Source organism: Borostomias antarcticus (assembly GCF_949987555.1).
Source record: "Borostomias antarcticus genome assembly, chromosome: 4".
Lineage (NCBI taxonomy): Eukaryota > Metazoa > Chordata > Actinopteri > Stomiiformes > Stomiidae > Borostomias > Borostomias antarcticus.
Genome location: NC_140237.1, coordinates 27,500,149 through 27,521,083, shown reverse-complemented (window position 1 = coordinate 27,521,083; position 20,935 = coordinate 27,500,149). Strand labels below are relative to the sequence as shown.

At 43.1% G+C, this 20,935-nt stretch overlaps 1 protein-coding gene across 1 annotated transcript in view; it reads right to left on the bottom strand.

Moving 5' to 3' along the window:
• Positions 1–18,258, bottom strand: part of LOC311308453 (semaphorin-7A) — a gene marked incomplete at both ends in the record, with an annotated part of 26,882 nt that extends 8,624 nt beyond the window's left edge. The window contains 10 exons of the mRNA XM_084437412.1: positions 3,684–3,954; positions 4,381–4,451; positions 5,014–5,159; positions 11,336–11,431; positions 11,623–11,731; positions 12,081–12,259; positions 13,275–13,310; positions 13,707–13,843; positions 14,628–14,729; positions 18,246–18,258. Coding sequence (XP_084293538.1) covers positions 3,684–3,954; positions 4,381–4,451; positions 5,014–5,159; positions 11,336–11,431; positions 11,623–11,731; positions 12,081–12,259; positions 13,275–13,310; positions 13,707–13,843; positions 14,628–14,729; positions 18,246–18,258 — 1,160 coding nt within the window. The remainder of the gene's footprint in view (positions 1–3,683; positions 3,955–4,380; positions 4,452–5,013; positions 5,160–11,335; positions 11,432–11,622; positions 11,732–12,080; positions 12,260–13,274; positions 13,311–13,706; positions 13,844–14,627; positions 14,730–18,245) is intronic.
• Between the last annotated feature and the right edge of the window lie 2,677 nt (positions 18,259–20,935).

The window sequence follows — 20,935 nt, the reverse complement described above, 5'->3', positions numbered from 1 at the left end:
AAGGAGCAGTATGTGGTTTGTCATTTCCTGTTAGACTTACACCGTGTCCTAACTACACGCGGCGCGAGCGAGCGTCAGCTACAAAATGCGTTCCATTGCTTTGTTTTTCTATTGTTATGTCCTAACTGGACGCGAGCGACGCAGCGCGAAGCGGCGCGACGTTTTAACTGCCCTTTTGACGCTCGCCCTGTTCCTATTTTCCTCCTGTCAGACAGACGTTCGTTCTTTAACTGTCTTCCGTTGGGAATATAGACAAATGACGTAACAGAACAGGAAATTTAACGGTTTCAGTTAGGACAGCAAGCATGCGATGTTGCATTCTGTTGCTCGCGTCGCAAGCAGTTAGGACACGGTGTTAGGAAATAATTTTAAAGATTTTGAAAAATGCAATCGACAATATCCCCGCCCTTGCATTTAAAGGTAATGATATTAAATATTGGACGGCAATGTTTTGAACATACATTTAAGAACACAAGTCTATTTTATAAAACTTCTTCAAATGTGACTTGAAAATAACAGGATATGTCTCATGTGCTGTCGAGAGGCCTGAGGTAGCACATTCTATACTGTACGTATTGCATACGATACGATAGCACTTTATTGTCAGCAATGCTTGCAACACAGCTCACATGCAACGAGTAACATAGTACACTCATTTGACTAACAAAAAAAATGAGTACTACATCCATACACACACCACACACACACACACACACACACACACATACATACATATACATACATCAGTGGAGGCTCGTCCACTGAGGCAGGGGAGGACAGTCCTCCTCAGTTTTTGGAAAGAAGAGAGGAATTAAAATATAAATATATGAATTTATTTATTCATAATTAATATTATCTCAGTTTTGTTCATACAGTAAAGCAGGTTTTCCCTATGGATAAAAACCCATTATTGAAATTCTAAAGCTCCAACAGTGACATCTATAACATGCAGCTGGAGGACCCATAGATATCTATGGAAGGGAGGCTAGCCTCCCTTAGGGCGGGTTCTTTTCTCTTAAATCAATGTAATGCCTTTTTTCTTGCTAATTTGTGATTGGCCAAAACGCTGGACAGTACTCCGGCCCTGTCTGAACAGGATTCAGATATTGACATTTTGTTAGTCCAATCACATTCCAGATTCCAGATTTACCACAGTGAAGGCCGATTGGGTCAGCGTTGATGTCTGTGTTTCTCTTCCCTGTGCCATTGGAGACTTTTTTTGTGTTCGTAGCTCCATAATATAATACATCCAAAAGTATTATGGGACATATTATACATCAAACTGTTCGTCTATTTGTCTTGATTCTAGCCATCTAAATATCTAAGCTGACATAAATACTTTTTGAGCTAGAGCCGGCCGAACACGACAGTTCCACTGGCTGGCTATAGCCGGTAACGTTAGCTACGAGGTGCACGTCAGGCTACGGCATAGGCAGGAGCCCAGATTGGCTGGAGGCGCAAACTGTCGGCGACTCGTCCAAAACATTAAGAGACTGGGTCGCAACACCGGATCGGAGAAATCCACAGCCTGGCTCCTGCTTGCGTGAGAATTGATCGCTTTGCGGTGCTTATTCCTCATCCAGTGATGGATGGGTGGATGGAAAACTTTCAACTGAATGTTCATATTGTTCTGATAATTGTAGGCTATAGCAACATAAGAGTGACAGCTTTGACAGCAACCCAAATGAGCTAATCCCATTGCTAGCTAGCCATGAGCGAACTGTTGGATACTGCATTTGCTGTGCAACGTATTCTATTGTCCAGTTGTCAAATCTATTTGCCAACAAACTGTTTGAGAGCCAGCACACTTGCAGTGTCCCCTAATCAAAAACATTTTTCATATATCACCTAACCTCTCCAGCACCTCACCAATATCAATTATTTTCTCTCTTTAGATTAGAGTACAATCCATTATAACAACTATTGCTTACAATGTTTTATTGTTGTTTTGTAGTATTTTATCATGAATATGACAAATAAATGCTGCATGTAGTTAAAGAAAGTGTTATTCAGTTTTTTCTTATGCTAAAATTGACTTTAAAGCTGATATTTTAAATAATAACTGACTGAGGGAAAGTGCCCCCCGGAGCCCATGGGCGGTTCGCCTCTCTTCCTCCTGTCCTCCTCAGTTTTTTGAGTCACCAGCCGCCACTGACATACATACGTTCTAACATCCATCCATACGTGAGAAATGTGAAAGACGAGGGCACATAGGTGTGAGAGTGCAACATTGTCAAAGTGGCATTGCGTGAGAGTAGTCGGTTGCTCCTAAACACTTATCCAAGTTCTGTTTCTTTTATAGATAAGGGCATACATATATACAGTAGCTGCCAAGTAGATCTTAATTACATGCATAAAGACAACCTCATTTCAGAAATTTCTGATGCCCATAGATGGATTATGAGACAGGGGGAATTATTGGGGAACCCATTTAGATTAAGGTCTCATTTGGGATGGTGCCCTTTATACAGTATTTAAAGGAGTAGTAAAGGGAAAAATCATGTTAAGCCCTGTTTTAAGGTTACTTATGATCATATACAATTGAGAATTTAACATGTTTTTTTTTAATGATTTTTCACGGTGCCCACCCACATCCATTGTATGACCAAAACGGTGGTAGAGCAATTATCAGACTTTCTCAAAAGTGCTAGTTTTGTCAACTTTTTCATCTTGTATATGATCATAAGTAACCTTAAAACAGGGCTAAACATGATTTTTCCCTTTACTACTCCTTTAAAAATCTACAACAATACAAAAACACATCAACAGCCTTTAATGTGACAGGCTCCTAAACACAAATGATTATTGATTTACGGAAAATTGGATATTCAATGTTATTTTTGTCATTTTATTTATTTATTTATTTATTTATTTTGGAGGGGTCTTGTGGGGGTTGTCGCCAAAAAGACCCCCCCCCCCCCAAAGAAAATAATTACAATTTAAATGCCCAAAATAGTGTCAAATATCCATTAATTCAGAAATCTATAATCATTTGTGTTTGGGAGCCTGCGTGAGAGCACAAGCACGGAGGCATGCTGGCTTATTTATACATAAAATATTTAAATATTTGATTAATATTTGAGTTTGCACTCTAAAATCAATAACTTGAGCATGGCACCTCAGAGAAAGCATGGCATCTCAGAGAAAAAGCTCTGGACAACCAAATAAATTAAAGGTTATCTTTTCCAAAACTCGAGCCAACATACAGATGGGGAAGAAGGGTCCAGAAGTGGGCCAGAAGTGGGAGAAATGAGAGGAGCAGATGAGAGGAGTAAGAGGGGCAGATGGGGAGGGGACCAACATCGTTGACGCTGATCCAACTTAGCTGAACCAGTCGCTAGAAAAGCACTAGAACATTTACAATTTGGCCGGGGCCCAGAGCGTTTAATGAACCCGCTGAAGGGCCCATATTGCATGCAGTAAGCCTCCTCAGCCCGAGTCTCATAAACGGAGGGGATTAACACTCTCTTAAAAGGTCCCGATGGTTTCTCTATTTTGACATCTTCAAAATGAATGTTTAGGCAATTCAGTTTTTCAGCAGGACTTTTGGGGCTCTGTTATTGTAACATATCGGTAACATGTTGTTGCCGACGCCACACAAGCCTGAAGGTGTAGCCTAGCAGGTCAGCGTCTGCACCAGTATGACTACAAAAAAAACCCATGCCAGCTGGCATGATACTAACCTAAGAGTGCCACCCTTCAGGGTGTACAGCGTGTACAGCGCCAGGGTCTTGCGATATCCTCTCTCTGTGGACACACACTCGTAGACACCATCCTGGCCGGGGCCCATGCTATCTATCAGCAGCAGGCACTGCCGCTCAACAGGGAAGCATGGCACTGAGGTGCCATTGTGCTGCCAGCTGTACTCTGCATGGCTGGATGGAGTTGGGCAATGGAGGAAGTGTTTTGAGTTCAGGGGAACTGAGATCCTGCCTTCAGCTGGGTTTGTTGAAACTAAGGAGAGAAAAACAATGAAATCCTGTTTGGGTCAGTTCTAGCACCGAATACAAGCTTAAATTCACATGAATAAAGAGAGAATATTAAGTGATGGATGCATAGGAGGCAAGAGGCACATCGTGAGTAAAATGTTTCAGCCTCCCATTGCTACCAGGCAGCTGATTGATTTACATTGTGCTTTGCATGTCCGCACAGCTCTGGAGACAGGTCTGCTCACTGACAACCTCTCATAACATACAGTAGGTTTTTTGTGAGAGGTGTAACTAGGGTCAACACTAGCAGCATGCAATACAGAACCAATACATCAGCATGCAATACAGAACCAATACATCAGCATGCAATACAGAACCAATACATCAGCATGCAATACAGAACCAATACATCAGCATGCAATACAGAACCAACACATGCAGTACACAATACCTTTTTTTGAAGGATGTTGTTTTGGTCCACACACATTAATATTCCCGTTGTTCACATCTTGTTTTGTGTTACTGTAAAAGGACAAGTAAACGTCATGAGTTTGAGCCATGAGCGATCTCAGCCCGCAATAATACATATGAAACTGTTCATTGTTCTTTTTTGACAACGTTCTTGAATCCATCTAGCCTGAAATATATAAGGGGGAAATAAAAGGATCACACGTATCTCTTATTAGGAGCTGGTGGGGAGATTGACAGTAAGTATGTACTGTATTTAGTACAGGAAAACTAGAAACGCTGCATCCTACACGGCATGATTTGTAGTTTGACTTAAATTTTGTTGAGGTGTTTGTGTGTGTGTGCTGACGAAATCCTGTCTGGGAAAACGGGAACTTAAGAGCATATATAACTTGCCAGCATGTATGCTGTTGACATTGGATACATCTTCTTGTCTTCCGTCTATGTTGGTGAAGTTTTATAGTAAATGGTCTAAAGCATTTACAGTACGCTTCGTGGTTAGCACTTACTGTACTTCCGTTCTCATTACTTCTCAGAATTTGTATCTAGATAAGGAAGTCAAGCAGGAAGCCACAGCAGCCAGGCTGGCTAGGGCACAGTTTGTTTGGTGTCTCACTTTGTAACTGAAATGCAGTCGGTGCCGTTCCAACCACAGTAAGGGTCCCTGGCCAAGATACAGTCCCCACACTGGTCTCCATACTGGGCACAACTCCCCAGGTCCACTTGCACCAGCTCACTGCTGGAGCTCACATACAGCTTCCTCTGTAAACACAACAACAACAACAATATCAGATAGGAATGCCATTGGCTGAGTGGAGGGGGCTAGTAGCTAGCAGTCATGTACAAGAGCACATCCTCTATTTTACTTCCCTAACTGGATGTTCATTGTTCATACAGGTGTGTGTGTGTGTGTGTGTGTGTGTGTGTGTGTGTGTGTGTGTGTGTGTGTGTGTGTGTGTGTGTGTGTGTGTTGTGCAACCCCAGGGCCTCCAGGGATTTCAACCCCAAATTGTCTGCCTCTGCACCCCAAATGGATGCCGGAGGTCTGGACTACAGTTCCCCTGAACCCTGAGGCTGATGGTTGAGAGCTGAGCGACAGCACCATCCATGATTTTAGAGCTGACTCGCCACAGCTGAGCTGAGTTGGCAATAAGCCAGGGTGTCCAATGGACTTTTAAAAACCCCAAGCTCTCTAGCTTGGGGGAGGTGGGGCAGCTAGCTCGTGTGATGCTGTTTTGATTTTGTTTGAGAACCTTTGAGTTGTTACACTTACGTTTTTTTATTATTATTAAAGGGTCAAGTAACAGACAAATTGCAAGCCATCTCTCTGGTCTTTGCGTGTGCCACTGCAGTTTGAGGGTTTTGGTTGATTACCCCTTTGCCACAGTGTGCGCTTGGTCCCTCTCAGCCCTCCAAACAAGTGAACCTGAACCACATTCAGATCTCCCCAGGAAGTGGTCTGAGTACGGGTCGCTGTGCACTGTGAACACTAAGGGCCAAAACCACAAAAAGATTGTACGGCTTTTGCAGCAGCAAAACCCTTGAACATGAGACAAATTAGCATCCAATCCACAAAGTGAAAAGTACTGCAAACTGCACCGATGAGCAAAACCGCGCCAGTCTCATTTGAAAGCATGTAAATTAGGCAATTCTTTGCCTAATTAACCCAAATAAGCCTTGTGTCTGATCCACAGACTATGAGCTAACTGCCACGCGGTTAGACAGGTGCAAATACATCTTTTGAAAATCTGGTATTAACTGCAGCAGTCAGCACGTACTCTCTCCTTCTGTCTCTCCTCAGAACTTGTGAGGTTTATATGATATTGAATTGATATTGGATGATATTATGGGCGAAACATACAAAGATGGGGATTTAAGTTCAGCCAGCTGTGAAGCACAGCAACAAACAGAACTGATATTTTCTGCAAAAAAGTGGAGTCTTGTCATTTTCATTATGAACCAAACTGTATCCTGAATTATAGAGAACTGCACTAATGCTCTCAGATATGGATTCACAAATATGATTTCTCTCAGTTGGGTATAGATGCAGTTTGGCTGCATGTCTCTGCACCTCATCGGTGAGGACATTCAGCCATCGGTCTGAAGATTTATATTTGCGTTTTCTCTCTGCCATTGTTGTGGATATTGTTTTCTTGGCACAAAGCCAATATTTACCACATGGCTAATTGCAATCATGAGCATAAATTGCACACAGGTGGCAAATTTGTGGGCGTGTTTGCCTGGGTATATCATTAGAGCAAAATCCTTTGTGGATATCGTGCTAAACTGGAGCAGATTGCCATTGCAATTGCTGTGTAAAATATTGAGCTGTTAGCAGGAGCGATCCAAACTTTGTGGATCTGGGCCAAAGTGTGTTGTACAAAACACAGGTGCAAGTCATCTGAGAATGAGTCTGTGTCCCTTGATACTGGGACAGAGATACGAGAGCCCTGCATTTTTCCTATGAAAACAGTGTTTATCATCATAATTGTCACAACTATTATCATCTCATCATCTCAACATGTATGGTTATTATTTTTGTCGTAATTATATCATAATTATGAATGAAAACGAAGCCTTTCTGTCCTGCAGCTGAGGTGAATTCGTTGCTACTCATGTCAAAATATCACACCATGTGAAGGGTAGGTTACAGAATAGAACACTAGGCCAGGGTGTGAGTAGCCTACTGTGTTCACACCTGCCCAAAACAACCCCATTAGGGGGGGAAATAAACGGGAAAGTGCAGGCGTTAAAACATCCTTAGTGTGTGTGCATGTGCGCACTGGCGCCTGCACTAGAGAGCAAGCGGTGCACGTGCAGGTGCAAAAAATTGTTATCTGTCAATGTAGTCTAAAATGACATTTGTAGCATCCCTAGAAAAGACAACATCCCCATGCGTGCGCCAGACGCTATTTCATTTTACTAACCTAATTTTACTAACTTTCATTGTGGAGATTTTCCAGGTTTATGTGGCCGCTTGGCTGAGCAAGGCGATATGAAAAGAGTAAGACACAGGCAAACAACCATTCATTTTCAAAAACTGCCCAGCAAAAACATTTAAAAAGCCGAATAACAAAAACAGGTAACATTAGCTTGCTGGACTGATGTCAAATCTTTAAGTCGCACAGAAACGAAAAAAGCATTCTGTCCCATTTTGGTTCACATAATTGGTCATAGTGTTCACTTATTCAACGATGTATGCCAAAAAATTTACAAAATTCTACTTTTGTTGTAATCTTATATCAAAGTATATAATTTCTTACTTCCTGGAAAACGGTAGGTCACGTGCAATTATGACACCAGGTACCTTCGATTTTAGGCCAATAATCTCACGACATCCACCTTGTCAATCAAAACGTCAACTACTCTGCAGCCTCAAGTGTTGAACATCCCACCCGCTCTATAACGTTCCAATGAAATTCATCTAAACGTATGTCCCGCCCTTGCAGCCCGTTTCAGGCGGAAATACGTCAAAGTACGGAAGCAAGATGTTCTCCAAACTTCCCTTTCGGTGTATCTTTAAAGACGGTCTGGACCATGGATGTATGGTCTGGACACTCACTAAACACTAAAAAGCTAGCTTGCACACGGTTTAGCTAGCTCGCCTGCATTGTTAGCTAAGGTTTTAAAGCGGCTCAATGTAATTTTTTAACCCTAAAATAACAGCTTCAAAATCATTTTGATGGTACACTGTCTTGTAATAGGCAGAAAGTTGCCTCTTTTGTTCCCACCCCTCCCCCAAAATGCTCCTTCTTGAAATAATAAGTTTGGTGTAGCGGGGCGCTATTTTCGTGGAAAATCCGTAATGCTTTACGGCATTACTTCACACACCAACCTCCGCTGGCTATTGCTAAAATAATATTAGAAATTCACAAATCACAGTATTATACATATCATGGTCAGGGGCGGACTGGCCATCGGGAGCACCGGGAGTTTTCCCGGTGGCCTGGTGCGCGGTGAATGGCCTGCCCCCCCCGTCCCCGTCAAGAAATACCAAAGAGGAACATCACAGAAAGACAGACCCAAAAAAGAGAAAGAGACCAAGCCAGAAGACAAACTAGCTAACTGGCTTTTACTTGCTGGCGGGAGCTTCACAGTGAAAGGCTGCAGGACTGATGCAGAGCTGCCTCTTTGCTGTTGAACTTGTACTGTAACTACTGTACTATTGTTAGCTAGCCTAATATAGGCTAGCTAGCTTGCTATGTCTTATGTTGAAATCGCTTGATGTTTGGCTGTGCTAGCTGTGAATGTATGAGGATGCATGTAATCTAGCTAGCTTGGGGCACCATTGTTCAGTGATCGAAAGGTCAATGGTTCGAATCCCAGCTCCGACTGTTCACATGTCGAAGTGTCCTTGAGCAAGAAACCTAACGCCAAATTGCTCCCAATGAGCAGGTTAGCACCTTGCATGGCAGCTACCGCCATTGGTGTGTGAATGTGTGTGTGAATGAGAGGCCATTGTAAAGCGCTTTGAGTGCCGCTAAGATGGAAAAGCGCTATATAAGTGCAGTCCATTTACCATTTACCATGTTCCCTAGCTAAACTTCAATCTGGTAGTATAGTAACTTTTTAGACTGATTGTTAGCGAGTTAGTGTGCTGACGAAGTGTAATGAAAGGCTGAGTCTGACTCTTATGTTGTTAGAATTACTTGACGTTTGGCTTTGTTAGCCGTGAATGTCTGGGGATGCATACTAACTACATCGCGTGTGTTAGGCTGACATTTGCTTGCTAGCGTAACAGTTGAGTTAGAGTTGGCTATCTGACAAAGTGTGTGGTATGTATGTGGAATTGAGTTAGTTTTGTTAGGTAACTTATTGCAGCACTAGTTGGCTAGCCGCACAATAGGATTGTCAGGAGCCATGAAGTGCACCATTGTATGATTTGTAGTTACCGCATTTGGAGATGGATGGATGCATGCACGTATATATATATATATATATATATATATATATATATATACTAACTAGGCCCTTTTATTCCAGCTATCAACTGTTTTCTGTTGTCTCATATGGGGACTGGTTTCACAAATGCAGGCGTGCATCTGTACTGAACAATTCTACGACGGTTGTGTAAAAGTGAACCTGTAGGGGGCGCCAAATCACAAAAATACCACATCCTACGTTGCGCTGCTTTAACGTCAGGTCTGGTGTTGGTGTGCAAGCTAAATAAATTGACATTGGCTTACTGGATTGATGTCAAAGCTATAAAGACAGTCTGGTCGCTAACTAGCTTGTGCACTGTTTAGCTAACATTAGCTTGCTTGAATTGTTAGCCACGGTTATAACGTCAGGTCTTGTTGGTGTGCAAGCTAATGTTGTGAATTGAAAAGCCTACTATTTAGGTAGGATTTGAATTGAGAAGCTGTTTATCTAATTTCAATAGCATCACAAAATATGTTGGGGACTAAACGTGCCAAACCAGTACAGTACAGTCTATTAATATCATAATGTATTGCTCTCCTTAATGTAGAATGGTGAAGTGACAGTACACAGAGAGAGAGGAGGCAGCAGACATGAGCAAAGGACCCAAGAGTTACAGGTGATGGAAATATCAGTCAGCTTAATGTGTAGGATAACTACAGGGGAAATTCCTGCCCCAAAATTCGTTCTGTACATAAAAAACATTTTCTCCACTCTCCAACTCTGCACCCCCACTTTCAACTATAACTAGGCTTCCATGTGTGTGTGTGTGTGTGTGTGTGTGTGTGTGTGTGTGTGTGTGTGTATGTGTGTCTGTGTGTACATGTATGTGCGTGAGTGAGTGAGTGAGTGAGTGAGTGAGTGAGTGAGTGAGTGAGTGAGTGAGTGAGTGAGTGAGTGATAGTATAAGTGTATCTGACTCACCGTGTGGGACTGTACCAGCATATTGAGAATGTGCTCTCTCTGGGTGAAAGGTTGATACTCAGCAATTATGAAGGTCTTCTCAGCCACCTCCAGAACCTTGTGAATCCTCCCATTCTCTAGAAGACATATACACACACACACACACACACATCTATCTATCTAATGGATGCACGTCCACAAAGGTAAAAATTCCAGGACTCAGGTCATTGAGTTCTAATGCACTGAACACAAAAGAAACACAATCTTTCATCATTGTTTATGGTGAAATCCTCCACCTCATCGTCCTCTCTCCCTCGTAATAGTGATGCCTGAGAAGGTGGAGGCTGACAAGAGGACATGTTCTTCTATTTGTTTTTATTTTACCTTTATTTACTGTAGCCAGGGCAGCCCAGCTAACCTGACAAACCGCTTCCAGTTTCATGTTTGATGATGCCATGACGTTTTTCTCAGACAATAAGTGCCAACATTACTCTCCCTTTAGTAACATCCTGTTTCAGTAGGGTGAGGCAGCTTTCTAAAGCACATTTTTCGCCTCTTTGGTATGACTCTGCTAGCTAGCTGGCCACTGAGAATAGATTACCCCACACTATAAAAAAATAAAATATGAGTAACCTATGTGTAAGAGTACTGTTATATGATACCACACCCTGACAAACTGGGACCAGTCACTGGGAGGGAACAGTCACAGGGGAAGAGACATAGTGTCACAGTAATTTCTCATTTTCATAATTTCATAACTAAGTTCTGACCTTGTCTTGGTTCCTGTGTGATGACATCAGCTTTGCATATTTGGCCTGTACAATCTCATTTACTTTACTCACAGATGAGTCATGAGTGGATCAAGGTGTGTGTGTGTGTGTGTGTGTGTGTGTGTGTGTGTGTGTATGTGTGTGTGTGTGTGTGTGTGTGTGTGTGTGTGTGTGTGTGTGTGTGTGTGTGTGTGTGTGTGTGTGACAAAGTACACCCTTCCATTCGTCTGACGTGCCGTTTTATTGCTGACCTGTAGACAGGAAGAGGACTGTGTGCTGTTTGCTCTCCGTGGCTCCAGCCGGGACGCGGTCAGTGCGGATGTGTGTGTAACGGTGGTGACTGACCATCAGAGGTCTGGCTTCCACACGTTGAACCATCTCAGAGTGCTTGCTCACCACATCCAGAAACTCTGACTTGAGATTCTTGCTGTTCACTACACACTACCAGAGGAAGGATAGGGTTAGAAACTGTAACATACAGTACAGTAGAACATTCAATACAGCAGCCATAAGTGACACATAGGCATTACTCATGTGTCACATATGGCTTTGGGCTACTCTATTGAATGTGCAACTATGGGCAAAATGAGAAAAGTTACTGTGTATTGTTGAGACAGTGGATAATGTCATACCACTCCAGGCCGTGGGCTCAGGGTTGAGCCTGTGTAACCCCTTAAGTCAGAGCTGTTAAAGACACGCTCAATATCTTCCATGGTGTAGACACACACAGCACTCAAGCCCCTGCAGGGAACGAGTTGAGCAAGATCATCAGTCAACTAGTTATCACACGTTTAAAAATAACTGCTTTGAACATAGAGACAGGATATGACGTCAGCAGCCAACCGACAAGACAAAAAAAAACGGGCATTGCCATGTCAAAAAGACCAATAATCTGGTTTTAGGCTTTCAGTGTTAATGTTAAAATAAACCAGGCAGTATCAGTAAATCGCTTAAAGTTTAGTGTTTTATCAATACATTAATCTTAAGCCCGTGCTGCCGTGACTGGTTCTTAGTTCTTACTTCTTCTCATAATACTGAGAAACATGTTAAGGCCATGCATAGTGGTGCATGATGGCCTCTGTAGTCCTACCAGATGTTTCTGAAGAGTGTGTAGACCCTGGTGTCTTGCCAGCGCTTTGCCTTCAGAGTGACTACATCCACCAGCTGGCTGAAGTGCTGCCGGCTCACCGGGTCCCCGCAGGTCAACTGGGCTCTCAGCTGCGACGTCCACATGAACTGGAGGTATATCTTAGGTCCCCCTACATCTGCCTAGTAACAGGACACCATCAACCAATCAGCATGTTTGCAGTATAATGGATTAGCCAATCATTAGTGCAAGTAACACTTGAAGAATCTTTATGGTTGGTTGGTTGAAAATGGCGATAAAGTACCTAAATAAAACTGCATGCATGGAGAATAGATGAATTAACTTTACAGTAAGGTAATCATTTCAAAGCTACAATGAAAGTGAGTGCGTCACAAATTGCTCAGCGTGAACTTGAATCTAGAAAACCTGATGACAGGGTAGAATGCTGAGGGAGAATAGGAACTAGGAACCCTCAGACTTCCCCATTAAATAGGAACCCTCGGACTTCCCCAGGAACTAGGAACCTCGGGGTACTAGCTGTGTTCTCACTGCAGAAACCAGGTTCTAGATAAAAGAAAAGTACTGGGGAACTAATTTCCCCCCAGAAAGTCCCCAGTGGCGAAGGGGTCCTGGTACTTTCAAGAACTTTGTCGTTGGGGCTGGAGGCGCCAGATATTTATGACTGGTTCTGTGTTTAGCGATTGCGGGGATTTCTCAAACTGGATAAATACCACTAAACACGGAACTGCTTTCCTAGTTCAGTGTTGTTGTAACTAAGGATGAGTTATTTGCTCTCTCTCCACCTGCCCCAAAATGACCTCTCATTCATCAACACACATTCACACACGAATGGCGGCAGCTGCCATGCAAGGTGCTATAGCCAGCTAATTGGGAGGAATTTGGGGTTCAGTGTCTTGCCCAAGGACACTTCGACATGTGGACAGGAGGAGCCAGGATTCGAACCGCCGACCCTACAGTCATTGGACGACCCGCTCTACCACCTGAAACACAGCCAAACGCTATAAGCAGTCTATATTGAATTGAAACCTTTATTGCCCCAGAGGGGAATTTGTTTAGCACACGTCAAGCATTCATAAAACATTAAAATGTACGCCCATCACCAACACCGCAATGTCACCAACCACCACCATCGTGGTGATCATAAAAGCAGGCTATAAGCAGACGAGTCACTTGTACCTTCCCTGTGTGCACGGCGTACGAGGAGCTTCCCCACTGTGTGAACGCAGGGGAGTTCTAGGGACTAGGGAGTCCTATGGACTAGGGAGTTCTAGGGACTAGGGTGTTCTAGGGACTAGGGAGTCCTATGGACTAGGGAGTTCTAGGGACTAGGGTGTTCTAGGGACTAGGGAGTCCTATGGACTAGGGAGTTCTAGGGACTAGGGTGTTCTAGGGACTAGTGAGTTCTAGGGACTAGGGTGTTCTAGGGACTAGGGAGTTCTAGGGACTAGGGTGTTCTAGGGACTAGGGAGTTCTAGGGACTAGGGTGTTCTAGGGACTAGTCCCAGGGACTAAAAGTACCGGAGGCTTTCTGGTATAAAAGTGTCTAATATGTAACCAAAGCACCGCTCAGGGCCCATAATTAATACTGTATGAGGTTGCAGAGCTCACCAGGCAGATCTGAGCGACTCTGGGCCCCCACAGCTCTTCGTCTGGGTCTAGGTTCTTCTCTGTGTAGAAGGCATACAGTTTGTCCTGCAGGCGGTCCTCTCTCGGCCCGCTGACTGCCAAACTCAGATACCTCTTCTCTGTGGACAGGAACAGAGAGGTTAGTTAGTCTACACACCCCACACCGACTGAGGCCGTGTGAGGAGAAGATGTGCACCTAATAACAACCATTGGTGCCTTCTAGTTCAAACACCATCTGTTTTTGAACCAATAAGATTGTGTGTATGACACTTAGCAATGTATTTGATGTCAATGTTTTTATGCTCAATAACAGCCAGCAAATAAAAAAAGTGTTGCCGCAACATGAACAACTAAATAAACATCTAAAAAAAAAGTGCAATGTCAACACTACTGAGCATGTGAGCATGACACATTTTGTACAGTATACAGTATGCTCCAGATCTATTGACCTAAAAACATTTCGCTTCCTACAACCTTTTTGTAGATTGTGTCAACCCCAAACCAAAATAAAACATACAGTACATAACATTTAGTTGGAGGCAGTTAAACCATCCAAGGAATGGAGTCTTCTATTGCAAATCACTCAGCTGCTTTCGTAGCTCGTCTCTGACTTTCCATGTTCCTTACTAGGTTAAAGACTCAACGTTGAAAGGTAGAACAGCTGAAAAAACCCACCAGGTGGGATAGCGGCACTCCAAAATAAATAAAAGTGCAAGACGTCTGACTCAGTTTATATTTTTTTCTTGCTGGGCTGACACATTTCGGCAGTATGCCTTCATCAGAGATAAGACTCAATATCATTCTCCATAACAGTATAGGATCTCCATATTCTCCATCATAGTAAAGGAGAATTTGTTCCTAGGGGCAGTGGCCATCTTTCATTCCCCCTCTACAGTACTGTACCTGTTCGACTGCCTTCGGGTCCGGTTGGAACCTTCCCAACCCTATGGATCCCTACAGAACCCGTGGTAGGCCCTCCAGACTTGGTTGTGTAGAAGTCAGAGCCTACACAGCAAGAACAATGGTGTTTTGTCATAGAGAGGACAACAGTTCTACATTATACTTTTATTACTATTATACATTCTAGTAGTAGCAAGTTGACAGTTCAAACTCACCTATGAGGAGAGAAGGTTCCCATTTCTGATAGGGTGGGTTTAGTTCCTCATTCCGACGGCACTCAGCAGGATGGCTTGATAGGTTCTGCCGAGAGATAGCAATGTCAACAAACACTAATACCCATGTTAAAACTTGTCTCAAAGAAAAGTGTGTCTTGTGACAATGTTGGTAAGACCGCTAATTGCCGTGCTTCCCAAATGGGTTATCTCAGTTTGGAGCAGAGTGGAGTGTGCCTTGCTGCAGAGCTCACTGGCTTGAGACTGCCACCGCCAAACACTACTGTATGTGCAGTATCGCCGAGGCTAATTCCTCATATGTGAAAATGTACTTGGCAAATCAATCGAATTCTGATGCTCCGTACCATGTGACAGCACATTCCATCCTTTCCATTGGTCCCACATATGAGAAGTTCGTTTGTGCCTTCATTCTTATGTAACACGGTGATATTATATTGACAATCCTACAGAACAAGGAAGAGACAAAAGGTAAGTACTACTGATAGTATACTGTACACATACTGTATTCAAAGATCATATAAAATCACTATACACTCATGATTAAAACTTACAGGTGATGTACAACCGATGCTATGATCCTCTCCGAACACACTCTGATTCTGAAAAGCGGTCGATACCAAAAAGGACTTTAGAACATCCTTCTCTGTTGTGTTTAATCATCTAACATACTGTAATCACTCACTCCTGCTATTTCTACTTCAACTCCATATCGCAGTCATCAAACATAACTTCTAATGGACAGTATCCTACAGAACATACTGCACCAACTTGGCTAATGGGATACGACAGATCCAATGTACACATCCAATGTACACAAATAAAGGGTTTTAGAATGCATGGGACTAGGATGGTGTGTAAAAGCAGTGTATGTACCTTCACAGACTGACTTCGGAAGTCTACTGTGAGAAGCTGCCTTCCTGCAGCATATATGGAATCTTCTGGGCCGTGGAGCAGCTCCATGTGTGTATTATTCCCATGCAAAGTTACCCTTTTGAATGCTACCTCTGAGGGGGTAAACACATGGAAAACATGAGCAAAACATGTACAATTCAAACCATCATGCCTCTTAGCGACTACGGTATGTTGTGTCACTCACAGAATGGACTGTTGAAAACAATGTATTGCTATTTCTGGATCATCTTTATAGCCAGGAAAAAGGGACTGCTATGGGTGCGGCCTACAGTATACTCCAAGTTACGTGGGACCTTTCCTGGGCTTATGGGAAGAAAGACACATCTACAGTCCAGCCAGCCCTTTCTTGGACAAAATTAAGATACATGGCAGATACATTAATGACCTAATCATGATACACAGTCAGGGACTGAGGACTGATTTCCACAACCAATGACAACCTCAGGTTGAGTTTAGCATATAGCAGTCACGTGCTGTGAGCTTTGAGATTGGATAAGCATAAATATTTGTATACACTTGATTACACATTGTGTCAAGCACAAATGCTATGGGTGACTGAGTGCAGTGTTAAGATGCCAGAGTGGTGAGGTGATGTTGTCAATTTGTAGGCTGAAAAGTTAGGATCGCCGCCCTACCCCCACGCCTGACCACTATGATCTGCTACCTCGGGATGACTGGCTGCCTCGTCACTCCCGAGGCCCCTGCGGTCGATCGACACGTCACGGCTCTTTTCTGTCCCGGCCCCGCAGTGGTGGAACGAACTGCCCAGTAACATCAGGACAGCAGAGTCGCTGCCCATGTTTCGCCACAGGCTCAAAACTCACCTCTTCAAGAAGTACAACCAGGATTCTCCCTATTTTGCTACTCTTGTATTGTAATTAAATAAACGGCCCTATTTATGTAATAAAACTTTGATAGGTAAATATTTTCTATTATATTATGTTTACACATACTGTAATAAAGGATATATAAGGCGTATTTTGATACCTAAACCAAAGTACAAAGTCCTGTACTAAAGCTAACTTGAGCTGGTTAGGACGAGGTCTGTCACATGAGAGACACAGGTTCAAATCCACCCTCCAGCAAAACACAGCGCATACTAGATCAGAATGATCACATGAGACCCAGATTTAAAAAAAAATACAACAGTTGGGTTGATAAAAGCCAGATTGTTCATAACAGATGAGTAAAAAGCCCACAAATAATGTATAAACATTAACAGATATTTGTAAATAATGAGTAGTCTTCATTTTAGATTAGGGCATACAATAACATATCTACAAATGATTTATAGTGTAGATCTTTTATCATTTGTTATCCAATGGAGGTACAGTAATGTTTGTTTTTTTCATATCCATTTTGAAAAGCATCTACAAATGTGTTACTAGTGTACACTTAGATAACATTATTAAATGTTGCACTTATAATTTACAAATAATGTAATTTATGAATGTTAAAGTAGGCCTACATCTTTTGATAATTAGTAGTTCATTATTAACGTTTTTTTCAGAAATGTGTTAGGTTACAAGACTCAAAGTATGCTTTATACTATAGTCTTACTAAATGTTATTAACCATGAAAAAAATCAATATGTGTATCTTTAATCAAATAATATTTTCGTAAAACCATTTACAAATGTGTTCCTACGCATTAAATAACATTATTAAGTATTAAGTACAAACAATGTTGATAATGTTGATAATGCTTTTTATATAATCGTTTGTAAATGTTATACAAATTAAGTCATTCATCATAATCGTTCAATGATCGAAGGGTCAGTGGTTCGAATCCCAGCTCCGACTGTCCACATGTCGAAGTGTCCTTGAGCAAGACACCTAACCCCAAATTGCTCCCAATGAGCAGGTTAGCACCTTGCATGGCAGCTACCGCCATTGGTGTGTGAATGTGTGTGTATGGGTGAATGAGAGGCCATTGTAAAGCGCTTTGAGTGCCGCTAAGGTGGAAAAGCGCTATATAAGTGCACACCATTTACCATTTAATCATTAAATTAAAAATAAATGATTTAATAATAATTTACGACTCTATACAAATTGTTTGTTCATGATTTGCTCATTATTTACTAATAGCTTATAAATGGTTTATAACTGAGTGTAACGTGCTCTGAAGCTTCAAAGCTCCGCCACCACCACAGAAGACTACCTCGGAAAAAGAATTTCACTCGGACAGAAAGCGTCTAAATAAGTTATTTAATGGTAGCGGTGAGGCTTCAAAACCCAGCATTTGTTAAAATAGACCCTTTTGCTTAGGTAAGTGAAGTTTCATGTTTATCTGACACTTGTAAATATGAGCGCCTCTCCTAAATAGACCGACACCGATTTATTTTGACGGCAAAGTGAATGGACCAGCAAAGGACTGTTATCTGGCATGAGCGAGCGGGATGCGACAACGGTGCTGAGAAGGGCTACTTGCATGCTGTAACAGGCTGCACTCAATCATTTCTGAAACGTTCACCTACCTGTCAGAATCATTCTTGGTGTGTGGGAGACGTCCACGGCTTTTAATGAGAAAGCCAACGACAACGCCACTAAAAAGGAAAACAGACGGAGATGTTGACCCATACCGCGTAGCCTACACTGTCTAGTTGAGAGAACCAACCTACAGCACAAGTCGCAATTTGCCACCTCCCGGTTATAAAGGAACGCACCATTAGACTAGGTTGAGTGATGATGTCATAGCCTACGTGTGTGGTCGGAGGTGGCAAATCGCAAGTGGCAAAATACCTACCTCCGACCTGTGTGCATTCGAGCTATATACCATTATATCACAGTTACCTAGTTATATCAAGTGCATTCGAGCAACTGGGGGCTGAGAAACATATCCGAATTTGCGACGAGGAAGTGCGAGTTTTATTTTATCATTCCTAGTAGCAAGTCGCAATTTGCCACCTCCCAGTTATAAACGAACGCACCATTAGAGCCAGTCCTGCTCACTGTATCATGCTGCAGAGTTGAAGATAAAGATTGAAGCTCCCACATAAAGTCTTTTTTCATAATTAATTTATTAGACACTAAGAGTGACAATACATGGAACATAACATGGTGTCAGAGTGCTAGGAAACGACCATCGCCAACGAAGATGGAGCCTGAGGGGGCGGAGTCTCGCCATCAAGCCACTATCCACGCCACAACCCCACAACTCGGCCCCTGAGTGGGCTAGAGACACACGGTCTTCCCCGGTGGGTGCAGGAGGGTGGCCCAGAGAGAGCTACACTGTTCCTGACTGGCTCTGACCCGAGGGGGCGGAGTCTGGCCAGCACGCCAAAAACCCCACAACTCGGCCCCTGAGTGGGCTAGAGACACAAGGTCTTCCCCGGTGGGTGCAGGAGGGTGGCCCAGAGAGGGCTACACTGTTCCTGACTGGCTCTGACCCGAGGGGGCGGAGTCTGGCCAGCACGCCACGAACCCCACAACTCGGCCCCTGAGTGGACTAGAGACACACGGCCTTCACTAGTGGGTGCGGAGGGTGGCCCAGAGAGAGCTACACTATCCGAGACTGACTCTAACCGGAGGGGGGGAGTCTGACTCCAATGTTAAAAGTTAATTATAAAAACACCACTTCAAGAACCAAAATAGTCAAAATAACAGACTGAATACATTAACGGAATTACAAACTGATCATTACTAAACTCCAATTGTTTTTCCCTGCCATAGTTTTCGCGTTTGTAAATACATGGATGTGAATGAGTCATAGTGAGCCGTCAGCTGCATTCACTTCAATGTATTTCCAAATGCGAAAACAACGGCAAGTGGAGTGGGGAGCCACGGCCAGGACGGGCGCTTCTGTGCTGCTGACCTGCTTCCCTGCTAGTGGTCTTTTGCAAACGGTGGGTTTCCTGTCATAAACCACTTTCTGGTTAAGAACTATCTATGGCATCAGGCATAGCAGGTGACAGCATCCACCACTTCCCTTCTGACAGAGAGATGGGTGTCAGATAAAAAAAGACTGCCTTACTGACACCGTGACAAGTATGACTCAGCAATAGACCACATCGGTTCATAAATGAGCTCGACATCTGCAATGGCAAATTTGCAGTCATGGTATATAATACAGTAGTGGCACTCTGTGTTGCCAGATTGGTTTGTTTCCCACACAATTGGGCTGGTTTGAGTTGCATTTGTAGGGAAAAATAAGCTTGTGTGGGTGGACAGAATTTGGGCTGGTTTCTGAGTTGGGCAGGTTTATACAGTATATTAGGCTAGTAGTTCACAGTCTGGAGGATAGTTAACATTATTACCCCCCCCCGCCTCCCCACACACACTTCCAAAACATCACCTAGCGAGCACCATGCTGGCTGCGCTGTCAGATTCAGATTGTGCAGTTGACTTAAAGGAGTAATAAAGGGAAAATGCATGTTTAGCGGGTTCTATTATTATATAAGCTTTTGAGACTTTAGAAGGCTTTTATTTTGAAATGGCACATCAGAATCTCGTGAAACTCCACGAATCAGACCGGGAGGGGGTCTACTACCACTGTGTAGTAGAACCCGTGACATTTTGGGTAGTTTTCTTTTAATCTTGATTTTTGAACCTTTTTTTTTTTTGAGGTGGACCGGATAATTCCAAACGGGTTTTGAGAAACGGTTCTAACTTCAGCCTGGTAATTTATTGTCACTCAAGCATAGACCGCGGAACGCACTCAAAGTAGCCTAGGTCGGGCCCAACCTCAAGGCCGCCCCCCCCCTTCCCCACCCACACACGTGTCAGCGCGCACGATGTATTAATAGAATGGCGCGCACACACACAATGCCAAATACCAGTAGACTTTTTCCATGGATGTATTAATAGAGTGACTATGATATAGAGTTCTATGATACAGTGTAGTAGTAGACCCCCTCCCGGTCTGACTGGTGGAGGTTCACGAGATTCTGATGTGCCCTTTCAAAATAAAAGCCTTCTAAAGTCTCAAAAACTGCTTAAATCAGGATTAAATCAGGATTAAAAGAAAACTACCCAAGATGCCACTGGTTCTATGCAACACAGTGGTAGTAGACCCCCTCCCGGTCTGACTCGTGTAGTTTTACGAGATTCTGATGTGCCATTTCAAAATAAAAGCCTTCTACAATATCAAAAACGTCTTAAATCAGGATTAAATCAGGATTAAAAGAAAACTACCTAAGATGCAACGGGTTCTATGCTACAGTGTAGT